At 33.7% G+C, this 14248-nt stretch overlaps 2 protein-coding genes across 2 annotated transcripts; both read right to left on the bottom strand.

Annotated features, from left to right (window-relative positions):
* Positions 1 to 5425: 5425 nt before the first annotated feature.
* On the bottom strand, positions 5426 to 6951 carry LOC107459402 (putative pentatricopeptide repeat-containing protein At3g16890, mitochondrial). The gene has a single exon (XM_052251847.1). It carries the CDS (start codon positions 6949 to 6951, stop codon positions 6013 to 6015), a length of 939 nt encoding a protein of 312 aa, XP_052107807.1. The 3' UTR covers positions 5426 to 6012.
* A 357-nt stretch (positions 6952 to 7308) lies between these two features.
* Positions 7309 to 7992, bottom strand: LOC127739635 (putative pentatricopeptide repeat-containing protein At3g16890, mitochondrial). The gene has a single exon (XM_052251848.1). It carries the CDS (start codon positions 7990 to 7992, stop codon positions 7309 to 7311), a length of 684 nt encoding a protein of 227 aa, XP_052107808.1.
* Between the last annotated feature and the right edge of the window lie 6256 nt (positions 7993 to 14248).

Here is a 14248-nt window from a genome sequence, read left to right as displayed (position 1 = left end):
TCGAACGACAATAATGGAGCAACGGTGTCACACACCTCAAGGTGTCCATGTAGCTCGTCGAGTATGATCACTCCTTCGTACGACTGCCACACAAACTGCAACATGTTATTAGAAAATTAGAACCCTGACATGAATGTTGGATGTTAACACACACAAAGCAAAAATATTTACCTCTTTCATGTAGTCTATTTCTTGCCTGAATGTAGCCGTGGTCTTCGATAACCACGCGAAAATTCGTTTGAAATGGCTCCTCCTGAAACACGTAACTTTGAAAGAATTAAAAAATGTGCTGTCAAACAATAGAATACACAACTAAAATAGGAACTGTTACCTCTGAGCAACTGGTACGTCAGCCGCTAGAAGATACTGCCTCTATACGGGCATAATACACGGCATTCGCTCCCATGTCCAAATAAACAAAAGATTAAGAGGGTCATCCATCTCCTTAGTATCATAATGTGATGCACGACACAGTGCCCTGTAAAGATGCACGACACATGCTGACCCCAATTGTAAGTTTGGATCAGGTTGAAATCATAGAGCAACGGTAGATACTTCGCGTTGGCATATGCCGTCAACTTATCCGCGAATAGGGTGGAACAAAGAAAATAGAAAATTTGGCATCAAATGTATCTCTGAATAGACTCCAAAGTGTCCAATCGATCTGCATCTCTGATACGGCGAACTCATGTCAACTTTATGTAAGATTTAGAGAAACTACTCATAACGGGTTCGCAGCCGAAAATCGCGATGTTCTAGCTCTGCAGGAATTCGCCATTGCTATCTGTCCAGCCGCTCACAACCTGCCCATTAATGGGTAGGCTAAATATATAAGCTACATCTTCCAATGTCAGAGCGACCTCACCCACCGGCAATACAAAGGTGCGAGTCTCCGGCCTCCACCCTTCCACCAAAGCAGATAATAAAGGTTAAAATCCTTTAATCACCCAAATTCTAGAAACATGGTAAAATCTCATTGCTCGTAAAGCGTCTTTTACCATTAGGTTTCACGTCTCCGGCGGATCTAGTTTACGAACCATAAGATTCCTGTTAGGCTGGTACAACAAAAAATATATTATTCATTAATATATTTATAGATAAATAAAAAATAAAAAATATATCATATTATACTATTCACTTACTAGTTTAAATAATACAAATACCCGAACAAAATTTTTTTATAAATTCATAATATTTATTCATTTTTGTAAATAAAAAATATTCATTAATAATATTAACATTTAAATTATTTATTAAATCTATGCAAAAATAATCACATTATAACAAAGAATTCCAAAATTTAATGGAATCTACATTTATATTATTATTTCTCTATTTACTAATTAACAAACAAATATAAAATAAACTAATAATATACTAAAACTTATATTATTTATTAAACATAATATTTACAAACTCAATTAACATAATAATATTAAATACAAAAAAAATAATATCATTATCTCATATTAACACAAAAAATAATATTATTAATTAAAATTACAAAAATTCAAAAAATTAAATTACCAAAAAAAATTATCAACTTACATAAATGAGATGATCCAAATAATTAATAATATGTTTTTCAGGTGCTATATAATTACGTACTATTTTTAATCACTAAAAACTAATAATTTTTTTAAACACAGTACTCACACTACTAACTCTCTTCTTCTTCTTTCTTGTTATATATTTTTTCACACTACTAATATACTAACACACTACATAATGAAAATGATGTATGGAATGCGTCACGAAGAAGCTCAATTTATAGAGTTTCACTGCGTCGCTGGTTATCAGGGTGGAGGGGCTATCCCCTGTATGCAGACCGCCTGCAGCACGCTCCTGGACGTGTTGCTACAGCCTCCTTGAAAATGCGCGGAAACCCTGCAATGCTTTCAAGATTCGGAGGCAACACGCCCACCACATGTTGTCTGCCACTCATCTTAGTCTGTCACATCACCACGCTTCCGCCTCCGCATGTTGAACCTGCACTCACAAACTGGCCAAACACCCCATTCTCAATATTGAGCAAAAATACTAATAACTGTTTCATATGAAAAATAAATTTTGTAAATATTTAATCTTGAATTTTCATTTTATTTTTTTATTGATTCTGAGTTACATGTTTGTTTGATGCATTTAAATAATATCAGAATACAATATGCATGTTAAATACTGTTGTTTGCTTAAAGTTGTTTTAAACTTTAAATTGAGTATAGTGGTATTGTCAATGGTTCTTAGAAAAGATATATAATAAAATTGATAAATTAGATTTATTATAATTTAATTAAAGACTCAAGGAATAGTTGCAAAACCTTAACATGGTGCAGAAATATATTTTTATTATATCGTAGTATAGCTACTTCATTCTTGGTTTAAGTATTTTTGGTGACCAATTGCCCTTAAATTTGTATTTGTAGGTGGGAAAGTAGTTTCATGCAAACAATAATGGGGCTTGGGAGATTCTTTTAACACCAAATTTGGGTCATTATTACTCAGGGTTAAAGTAGATTGCTCCTGTCACCTGCTTTTATGACATAAATTTGTTTTTCTTTTCTTTTCAAGTTCTTCCCCTAATTTTTGTTCTATTTATTTATGAATTTTTTATTTAATAAATAAATTAATTATAATAATTATTGAAATAAATAATTTAAAAAATATTTACCGAAATAAATACTCTTTTCTTATCTCGTTTACACTGTAAACGAAATAATTTTGTACATATCTTATTTACCGTGTAAACGAGATATGTATAGTTTTTCAATTTTTATATGGAAAAGTCTAAGGGACCAGCAACTTTTGTGTTTTCTAGTCAGCACTTAACTATCAAAACAAAAGTGAGTGATCTCTCACCATTAGATGTAATCTCACACCATTAAAAACATTATTGATGGCTAATTGATGGTTACAAAACACTAAAATTGCTGGCTCCCTAGCATTCCTCTTTTTATATATATCTCGTTTATACTGTAAACGAGATATATGTATTTATAAATAATTAAATATAATTTTTGAAAATAATAAAAAATATTAATGATATCGGACCAAACTCTTAAAAATGGAATATTTTAAATAATAAGATGAACGAATTTAAATAGAATAATTCTCCACATACAAGTGATTTTCCATACAAGTCATACAAGTCATTTATAAACACGTCGTTTCACGTTTTTTTTGTACCTCTTTTTCTTCTTCTTCTTTCTCCGTGCTTCCTCTTCCTCTTCCTCTTCTTCTTCTTTCTCTGTGTCTCTTTTTCTTCTCTTCCTTCCTCTTTTTTTATTGAAATTTCTTCTCCTCTTTTCGTTTTCTCTTTCTCCTTCATCAAAATCACCAGAAAAAATGAAGAAACATTATTCAAGGTACGTTTCTTGCCTTCTCTTTCTCCTTCTTCTTCTTTTTCTTGCTACACGTTCTTCTTCCTCTTCCTGTTCTTCTTCTTTATTTACGTGCTTTTCTCTTTGTTTTCTTTCTTCGTTATTCTCGGTTTCCATTGTTTTTTGACATCAAGCTCTGAAATCGTTTTTAAAGAAGAAGAAGCAGCAGCAGAAGATGAGGAGGAAAAAGAGAAAGAGTTCTGAATTATGCATAAGGTGTACTTCAACGAATTTTGGGTGTATTTCTTAAATTCTTTGGGTGTATTTTTGTAATCCTTTGGGTGTATTTCTATAATTCTTTGGGTGTATTGATTTCAAGAAGAAATATACTATCTCTCCCTATATTGGGTGTATTTCTGTAATCGTTTGGTTTATTTCTGTAACTGTTTGGGTGTATTTTTGTAATCGTTCGGGTGTATTTCTGAAGTTCCATCATCTTCAAAACAATTTCAAAACTTGATTTCAGAAACCATGAAAATCGAACAAAACAGAAGGAGATCGAAGGCAAAGAGAGAACGCTTTTCCATACAAATCATACAAGTCATTTATATTCTCTTCTTTCTTCTTCTTCTTCTGCTTCTTCTTCTGTAACGCGCGTGTTAGGCCCAACTTGTAAGACTTGTAAACAAAAGTGACTTGTATGTGTAGCACTTCTCTTTTAAATAATAGGGAAGATAAATAGTCCATTTTAAATAATAGAAAAGATGGACTATCCATTTAAAATAAGCACCTTCATACGTTTACTTTGAAAGCACATAAGTACACCGTTAAACTGCCCACTGTTAACACGGTTACTTTTCTTTTCGATCGAATAAAAATCTTCCAACCAATCAATCAATACACGTGTTGACGTGCTTATTTTAAATAGCAGTTCATCTTATGTGAAACGTTACATTCTTACAAGTTCGGTCTAATTTAAATCATTAATATTTTTTATTATTTTTAAAAATTATATTTAATCATTTATAAATACATATATATCGTTTACACGTATATGAAAATGAAAAAAACTACACATATCTAGTTTACACTGTAAATTAAATATATGCAAAATTATCTCATTTATAATATAAACGAGATAAGAGAGAAATATTTATTTCGATAAATATTTTTAAATTATTTATTTCAGTTATTATTATAATTAATTTATTTATTAAAATAAAAAAATCCATTTATTTACTTATATATAGATGAAATATATATAGAGGAAGTTACCGGATCCTTTCCCCTTGTAATGATACAAAGCACTAAACTGTTAATATTAATTTTATGATAACAGCTTCTGAACGTTGAATTAAAATATTGAATCTTTTTAGTTTGGTTTATTTGATGTCATTAACTTCGATGAATGTAAATTCTGGTTACTTAGATTCTTTGTCATAAACCAGCAAAACTACCTTGAGAGCAATTTATTGCATGTCACCAAATGTTACAACTCACGACCAAATGTCATTAAGGTATGCATTCGCTCATTTCTATCAAGACCATATTAATCAAATATGAAATGTATTTTAATTTTAAACCCCTAGTTAGGTGTATTAGTGGAATATTTTACGAGGGGATTTAATTCCAATGACTTTATTGGAATAATAAATTTCACATGCGTTTAGTGGCCGATGCTACTGTGGAAGCAATATTCTCATTCACTTTATTTTAGCATTTTCTTTAATCAAAATTTCTGCACTAAAGCATATTTAAGAAAAAAATCATCATTAGTTTACCTAATTAGATTGTTAACGGCCTCTACACCTTTTAAACTAAGAGTTTACATGTTATATTTTGAGCAGATTATAAGTTTAACAATATCATGATTTTAAAAGCATACCTAATCTCATTGTAATTTCCATTTTAATTTCTAGGCTCAAGGTGCTTCAAGAAAAAGCAAAGTTTCATTGATAATCCTCAAAACCGAGAATTTTAGTAATATCACAATCCTGTTTCAGTTTAGCAGATTTCAAGCTCAAAGAAAATTTAACTGTTAAAGCACATCTAATCAAGTTGCAATAACAATAAATATAGAAAAAATAAAAAAATCTCAATCTGTTGTTAAGAGGTAACAATATGCATAATAGATATATAAACGAATTAAATTAGCTCCATGGTTTCCCTCAAAAGTTCTCTGAAACAATTTAAGTCTGTCTTACAACAACCAATAAGCTTTGTCAAACTAGGTAGGGTTGACTATATGGATCACACATAGCCACAATGTTCAATCATAAATCATATTTGTGTTTATACCATTTATATATAAAACTCTTTATAAAAGAAAAATGAAGATCCATCTTAAGCCCAGCATTTTCAAACAAGATCAGTATAACCTCCTTAAAGCTCAATTTAAAAAGTAAAACTCCAAATTAGTTCCCAAACATTTTTTAGATTATGTTAGAATAAATGTTAACAATACAAGCTCTTATTAACATTCTACATTGCTAACAAAGATATCACCAAAATCCAAATAGATTCTATTTGGTTATCAAGTTAATTCACCCTTCCTACTTCAACTGATTTGATCATTTTATTTTCTTAACTAATGATCGAAGGAGTATCGAGAAGGTACCTGTCTGGCATCAATAATATATTCTGTGTAGAATGCTCAACAATGGCAGCATCTCAGAAACTTGGCGAAAAAACGACACTATGAATTGAACACAGGATTCAAAGACATTCCCTTCTGTCTGCATTTTTCTGCAATGTTTTTTGTGTCTTCGATGCAGTCTTGCAGAACCAGTTTTTTAATAATTAAATTGCATACATAAGAATCAGGAGGACAACCATTTGCCTCCATCGAGTAAAACATCTTCGTTTCCTCTAATCTCCCGGACTCTGATAGTGTTTCTATAAAAGCACTGTATGTGTAACTATCAGGATTTAAGCCAGATCTTGACATCGAAACAAACAGCTTTTTGGCTTTCTTAATGTCATTCATCCTACAAAAAATTTGAATCAAAGCATTATAGGAGTACGTCTCAGGGCTTATTCCTTCCTTTTGCATTCTCCTTAGAAGTTTTGTTGATCTCGAAACATCCCCAATGGCACATAAAGACCGGATCAAGATATTGTAAACAATGGCATTTGGATTGATGCCCCACTCAATCATCTCATTAAAGCATTCAAAAGCCTCCCAAGTCCTGTTTATTCGACAAAGTCCGTCAATTATAGAACTAAAAGTAATGATATCGGGTTTGAGTCCATTTTTCAAGAGCATCTCCAGCAGCTCTTGTGCCTTGGCTATAGCTCCATCCTTGCAATGGCCATTAATGAGGGTATTGAATGTCACAAGGTTTGGGGTGAAGCCCTTAAGCTGCATGTCTCTAAAATTTGCTGATGCATGATCCATCATTTTGGCTCGGCAGTAGCAATCAATAATCATGTTATACGCATAAACACTCGAAATTAGACCATCCACAGTCATTTGATCAAAGATTCGATCCCCTTCTTCGCTCTGTCCGTCCTTGTATAAGGCTTCAAGAAGTAAAAGATAAGAATCAACCCCCAGCTTCAAACCTAGCTTTCTGAAACTTTCAGACATCTCACAAGTATCTTTATGATTTGCTCCTTTTACCAAACAAACCATTATAACATTGACAAACTCTTCCTAGCACTTTCCTCAAAAACACAATTACATTGTTTGCCGTCCACTTATTTGTAGGCAATACAAAATGGTATCACAACCTAACTTAAAATGGTAGGCTCCCTTTCAAGAAAATCGGATAATAATTCAAGTGCCTTACTTGTATCCTCTATACATAAAAAAAATCCCATGAACTAATGTCCTAAGTGTGGCATCATTTGGACTAACTCGACTCTCCTTCATCATATGAAGAACTCGGAAGGCTTCATCAACCCTCCCTGCGTTACAAAACCTATCAATTAGTATTGTATAGGTGAAAACATTAGGGAAATGCCCCCTATCCTTCATTTGCCTAATCAATCAAAGCGCCTCGTCCACCACCCCCTTCTGGCATACACCATGAATGAGGATATTGTAGGTGATCCGATCCGGGGTGCAATTATCCGCCAACATCTGCTGGAACCTCAAATAAGCCTGATAAATCGAATTCGACTTCACCAATGCATCAATTAGTGCATTATACAACATAGTTCTAGGGCTAATCCCCAAGAATGAAATTTGCCCAAAAACATCACCACAATATATGGCCAAACCAAGCCTATCCCAACTCCAAAACAAGACACACAACAATTCCTCGGACACCCGAAAACCGGAATCAGAAACATCCTTAATCAAATCAGCAGACAAAACAACAGGGCCAGTCCTATAAAGAGTGTTCCCTAATACCCTATGAAGTGTTTGATTATTTGCCAAAGAGGGGTTTGCAGCAGAAACCCACGTGTAGAACCGTATGGAGTGTAAAGGATTATATTTGTTTTGAAAAATGCTTACAACAAAACGAGGGTTGAGCAAAGATACCTTGTTTTTGGAGAATTCGTGTTTGAGCAACAAAGCCCAATCGGTTCTGGAAAGTATGCGAGCGATGTAAGAGTGATCAATGGGTGAAGAATTTGAGGGTTGACTCGCAGAAGAAGAAGAAGAAGAAGATAGTGTGTGTGTAGGAGGTGATGGTGAAGAAGAGAAGCGTCTCAGTCTCTCACTCATATTTCTTCCCTCAACGAATCAACCAGCCTTCTCTTTAGTGCTGCAGGGTGGCGCCTATATCAGAATAATGAAAAGAAATAACTACTCTGCTAAGTTACACCAATATCAGATCAGTTGAGAAAATACTTAATTTTGTCCGTCAAAGTTACACTCAAATATCAATTTAGTCTTTAAATTTTTAATTATCTCAATTTAGTCTTTAAATTTTTTAAATTTTAATTATATTAGTTCCTATAATTTCTATCACAGAATCATTATCAAAAAAATAACATGTATAATAAAATACTATACTGAACTTTACTAAAACGACGTCGTTTTGATTTGGTGCTTAAACAACACAAAACATGGTATCATATTTTGAGATGGCAAACGTGGTAGTTAAATAAGCGTCTCCCCATAAATGGGACTGTTCTTCTTTCTCTTCTCTTCAATAGTGCTGTTACGAGTCTGACTTATTAGATTTGTTAAAGTCGCGATTCTCTTCTCTTCAACCATTTTGCATTGTACCGGCCGTCTTTTCTTCACCTACGTTAACTAAGTTTGAGGTAAGAAAAATAGTGAATAAAAAATTTTCTATACCCATGATGATGCTTTGTGTTTTTGTTTCACTTTTGGTTCCTCTTCTGTTTCTTTTTTATACATTCTAACTAAATACATTTTGCTTTACATGTTAGTATATGTTAATTTTTGTATTTATTTTCTGATAGGGTTTATGTTTTCAGTGACTACCATTTAATTTTTTGGCTTATTAGTTAGATGTTCAATCATTCCCTGGTTCTGTACCATTAATTTGATTTTAAGTATTTTAGGGGAGTTTTTTTTGGCTTAGGGTTTCGACATTAGTGTGTTTGCCTGATAATCAATGGATTAAGAAATAAAAGGATGGAATTAGATTGTCATATACAATATTACATTGGATTCTTCCTCTGTTTTATTTAGAAGGGAGGTGCAGTTTCATCAAAGTCTTAATCTCTATATGTAACCAAGTTAATAAAGTCAACTGCTTGTTACATCTTGTAACATGGAGTAACTAATCCAGAAGATTTAATTATTGATTGTATATGGAGTAGTTGATCTGATTTTCTAAATGAACTCTTTTTTATCTGTAGTTGTCTCATAACAATAATGCAGTTTATCTGTAGTTGTCTCATAATTCAGAAATCTTTCTCTTTCTCCTCCTCATCTTCTGCTACTTCTTCTTCTTCAAAAACGATTTCAGAACTTGATGTCAAAAAACAATAGAAATCGAGAATAACGAAAAAAGAAAACAGAGAGAAAAGCACGTAAATGAATAAGGAGAAAGAGAAGGCAAGAAACAAAAGAAAAGAAGAAGAAGAAGAAGAGGAAGAGGAAGAAGAACGTGCAGCAAGAAGAAGAAGAATGTGCAGTGAAAACGTGCCGTAACAGTATGTGGAGGAACTAACGTCAACGACGAAGAACAAACCAGTGAGAAAGGAGGAGAAAAGAACGATCGAAAAAGAAGGAGAAGAAGAAGGGATGTAGCGCGTGTAAGGAACGTAGCACTTGCAGCGAATTTTGGGGATTAGAGTTTAATTGGCTTGTAATACTTACAAGCCCTAATCGCTTGTACGCAGAGTTTTCTCCAAATACTAAATCGATACCCAAAGATTTTATCATTGACAAAATGGTACTTGACTTTTGTTATTGACAAAATAGTCTCTAAATGATTTTAAAATTTGACAAGTGTGCTCCTAAGCTCGTCGGAGGATACTTCCGATGAAAAGGATGCTAAGGTGGTCACCGAAAAATCCAAGGGGATTATCATGTGCTTTTGTATGATATTTTATCAATATTTTGAGTCCTTTGATTTCTTGTTAAATGTAGAAAAATGACAGTAGAAGAGAAGCGGAGCACAAGCAAAAGAAAGCAACTAGAAAAACAAAAGATATATTTAAGTGTCCGTCACTTGCCAATGGGTTACTATATGCACAAGAGAGGATTTGAACTCCCGACACTTGCTTAAGCAGACGAGTGAGTTGACTACTCTACCAACTCAAATTATTAGAATTTTGGAGAATTTAATGCTAGGTTTTCATGGTCTTGAATTCAGATTGGGCCTTTGAGTTGGGTTGGGTTCTAATCAATGCCAAGAAAACATCTTCAATTTGGAACACATGATGGGAATAGATTCTCGAAAGCATAAAGTAACTTGGATTGATCGAGTGGTCAACTTACTTGTCAGCTTAAACAAGTGTCGAGGGTTTGAATCATGACAATTCTGCGCGTAGTAGCTTCCTACAACTCGAACGACATAAAGGACACTATTTGTGCGTTTTTATGAAATATAGTGTAATTCTATTTACATAGATAAAATCATTTATTTGTATAAATTACATAAAATATAAAAACAGATTAAAAATATATAAAATAATATATATTCATACCCAAATAACTGATTTATTAAATAACTTTTTTGTTTATATATAATTTTATATTAAAATCATGAATGTAAAGTTATATAGATAGATAAAATCAAGGGTGAGGCCTAATAGAAACAAAAAGCAAATAAGCAATTCCAGCATGCAAACTGCAAAGTATGGATCAATGCACAGATAGATGCATGCTCCTATAAGCAAAGGCCAAGCTGTATTTTATCCAGGATTTGGATCATGAATTTTATTTTAAAGAGTAAAGTATAATCTCTCACCATTTATTTCATAAGTAGGATCAAAAATAAATATGAAAGAGAAACTATTCAAGAATAGAAAATCACACTTTATTCTCTAAAATGAAATTCAAATGTTAGAGGATCCAAATCTTTTTGTTCATACACGTTTCTTGTAAATATGTTATAAATTATGATTGGATATCTAAGTCTACGTATAAATTATTTAATATTTTAATAATATTACTAAAGAGTATGGCCGAAGGACTTTGAAATAAATGTTCACTCCTTACACGGGAAAAAATGTTCACTTTATAAATTATTTTGTATAATATTTTATCATTTAAGTTCTCAAACTTAATGCTTCATAATAATAATAATATGAAGTTATATTTATACTTACTTTGTACCACTTGATAAGAGTAATAAAAATCACAAATTCATCAATATAATTTTCGAAGTTCAATATCAATTTTCAAAATAACATTAATATCACAATAATTATCCAGTTGAAACAAAATAATTCAACTACATATTTAGAAACTTTTAAGTAAAAAACTGAAATAATGTCATTAGCTAATCCAAATATCATATAAATTGATATTTGTGTAATTTTTCAGAATTTCCAATACAGCCTATTTTGCAATTTCTAAAATATTAGAGGAGAAGAATTATCAAAGCAATTTTTTAATTAAAAAAAAAGTTTGAGTCTAAAAAATGGTTGTTATCTGTTACACACTTAAGTGAACTCCACATTTACGGCAATGAAAGCCAATCAATAAAGTAAGCACCTTCTTCTTTCTTCATTATTCTGAATTTTAATTTCGTAGAACCCTAAAATTTCTCTCTCTCAATACTTCGAATTTCACAACCCCCTGTTCCAATTTACAATTGTCCCATGTAATAGAGATCAATTAACTATAGGATGCATCCAGACAAGAAACCAATCAGTTAATACATGCATAGAGGAAAAACATACAATTTCTGAACAAAACATTGTCTCATCGACCTCCTAACATGGGAATTTTTTTAATTAAATAAATATAAAAATTATAAAAATAAATAAAAGATGAGATATTTATAAAAATGTACTATAGAACATATCTCGGATACTAAAAGAGTAACCAAAAAATAAACACATTTCGGATGCTGAGATTCCGTGTTATGACCGGGTAACACCGAGTCACATCCTAAGTGTACCCGAAATATGTATAAGTATAGAAATCAGATACTAAACATCTGAGATATGAGCATTATGTGAAGGGAGTCTCAGCATCCGAGATATGTACAACTCCCTAATTTCTCCATCAGCATCCGAGATATAGTAAACGACTTAATTAGGGTCCCAACATCCAAAATATGTGTATAATGGTTTAGATGTCTCTACACCCAAAATATGTTAGAAAATAAGTCTATTTATAGAGCCCATACCAATACCTCCCCTCACACAATTCACAAACTAATATTTTCTTTCTCTTCTTTCCATTTTATTCTGATGGAGAATAATCAATTCTTCTTTGTTGTGGTTTATCCCAATGGGATAGTCAGATACGGTGATGAAGGAGTGATTTTTGAGTCTGATAAGACTGTCTTGTTGAACACTAACCGTGTTGATAGCCTGGATGCGCTAAAGACGATTATGCTGAGCAATATGGGGGGAGTAGGTACGAAGGAGGTTAGGCGAGTTGCATATAGATTTCTGCACGCACTTCCGAATGGTGGATTTACCGACCATACTATTTTGGATTGATGGGAATCAACATGTGAGGGTAATGTTCGGTGCACATGCACGGCTAATGCCGCAACATGTGATGAAGTGGTATGCTGCAGTCCGTGACATGGTTGTCAGTGGTTGGCCGTCTCCTTTGAGTCCTGAAGTTTTTCCACTCGAGGCCACACTGATCCACTACACCCAACCTCATGATAGTGCCGACGAGGATGACAATAAGGGGGATTCAACTTATATTTTTCTGAAGATGAGTATGTGCTGGAGACTCCTAGGAGTGGTGTTGGTAGGTTTTTTCAGCTTTCCCCTTTGGCCATTTCTCGACTGTCAGATGTTCCTAGTCATTATCAGACGTTGAACTCGGACGTAATGCTACGATCTTCTGAACACCGATGACGAGGAGGATTATAACACAGATGGTGGGGTGGAATTCCAAGTTGGGCATAGGTTCAGGAACTCTAAAGCAATTCTAATGGCAGTGAAGAACTACAGTATTCGATGGAATGCAGAGTACAGAATTCTGGAGTCAGATATGCTTAAATGCCACTGTCGTTGCAAGAAATTTACCAATGGTTGTTTATGGAGTCTTAGTATGGCACTACAATAAAACTTGAATTACTGGTATATGTTACGATTTATTTTAGATGCATTAGAGTCTATCACGTTAGTTTTGTATTTTGCATAATGTTGACATCCACGAGAAATTTGTAGGGAGGTGCGTAGGTTTAGTGGATTACATACCTGTCTGGCACCTACCGTATCTCAAGAACATAGCTCAGCTGGATAGTGGTTTGATTTGCAAGGTCATATTACCTATGATAAAGACTGACCCGTCGGTGTCTATTCCGGTGTTGCAAAGTGTGGTGCATCAGAGTTACCATTTTAAGCTCTCATATCGAAATGTGTAGATGGCAAAGTAGAAAGCGATTGCCAAGATTTATGGCAACTGAGAAAAGTCGCACAACAGGATACCTGCACTCTTACAAGCTTTGCAGGAGTGCCTTCCAGGTATGATTCATGGTTGCGTTGTTCCTTATTACAATAGGGACATGGTTAACAGAGAGTGGAGTCAGTTTGATAAAGTTTTTTGGGTATTGCCTCCATATATTGAAGCCTTTAAGCATTGCCATCCTTTTGTATTTGTGAACGGGACACACTTGTATGAAAAGTACGGGGGCGTGATGTTAATTGCTGTGGCTCAATATGTAAACAACAACATTCTTCCCATAGCTTTCGCATTAGTTGAGTCTGAGGCAACAGAGTCATGATCATTTTTCTTCTCGAATTTGAGACAACATATTTTTCTACAGCCAGGAATCCTTAACATGTTACTCTTTACTTTTGTTGCTTTCACATCAACTTAAAGCATTAATGTTAAGGATGCGTAACTAATGATCTCGATACTGCATAATACATAATCATACATGAATAATCAACTTAAAATATTAACGTAAAAAGCATACATGAATAACCAACTTAGAAACCATAACTGGCAATCATAATATCTAGAGTCATACATGAATAATGAACTAAAAAGGCATGACTGACGATCATAATATCTAGAGTTGTATATGAATAATCAACTAAAAAAAGCATAATTGATGATCAAAATACATAGTCATAATGTACACTAACACCGTCTGCCTGCGGGGTCCAAATGGTGTCTAGTCCCACATCCACAAGGACGACACATATTCAGAGGATGGTATGGCTGAGGACAAATAGCTGGGTGGCTTGCAATGGGTGGAGTCTGCTGGGGGTGGTGGTGGAGGAGATGCTACATGCACAGGAGGCGGCAGAGGAGGTGGTTGCCAGACAGATCCCGACAAAGGTGGCTGTGGTGTTGGAGGAGCTGCTCCATGCACAGAAGGCAGCGGAGGAGGTGGTGGCAAGATGGATCCTGA

This window comes from Arachis duranensis, chromosome 7 (assembly GCF_000817695.3).
Source record: "Arachis duranensis cultivar V14167 chromosome 7, aradu.V14167.gnm2.J7QH, whole genome shotgun sequence".
NCBI lineage: Eukaryota > Viridiplantae > Streptophyta > Magnoliopsida > Fabales > Fabaceae > Arachis > Arachis duranensis.
The sequence above is the reverse complement of the archived record's forward strand: the minus strand, read 5'-3'. Positions and strand labels throughout refer to the sequence as shown.

What these genes read in the sequence shown, in the direction of transcription:
- LOC127739635 (XM_052251848.1), bottom strand. Translation starts at nt 7,992, where the DNA reads ATGAGTGAGAGACTGAGACGCTTCTCTTCTTCACCATCACCTCCTACA.
- LOC107459402 (XM_052251847.1), bottom strand. Translation starts at nt 6,951, where the DNA reads ATGGTTTGTTTGGTAAAAGGAGCAAATCATAAAGATACTTGTGAGATG.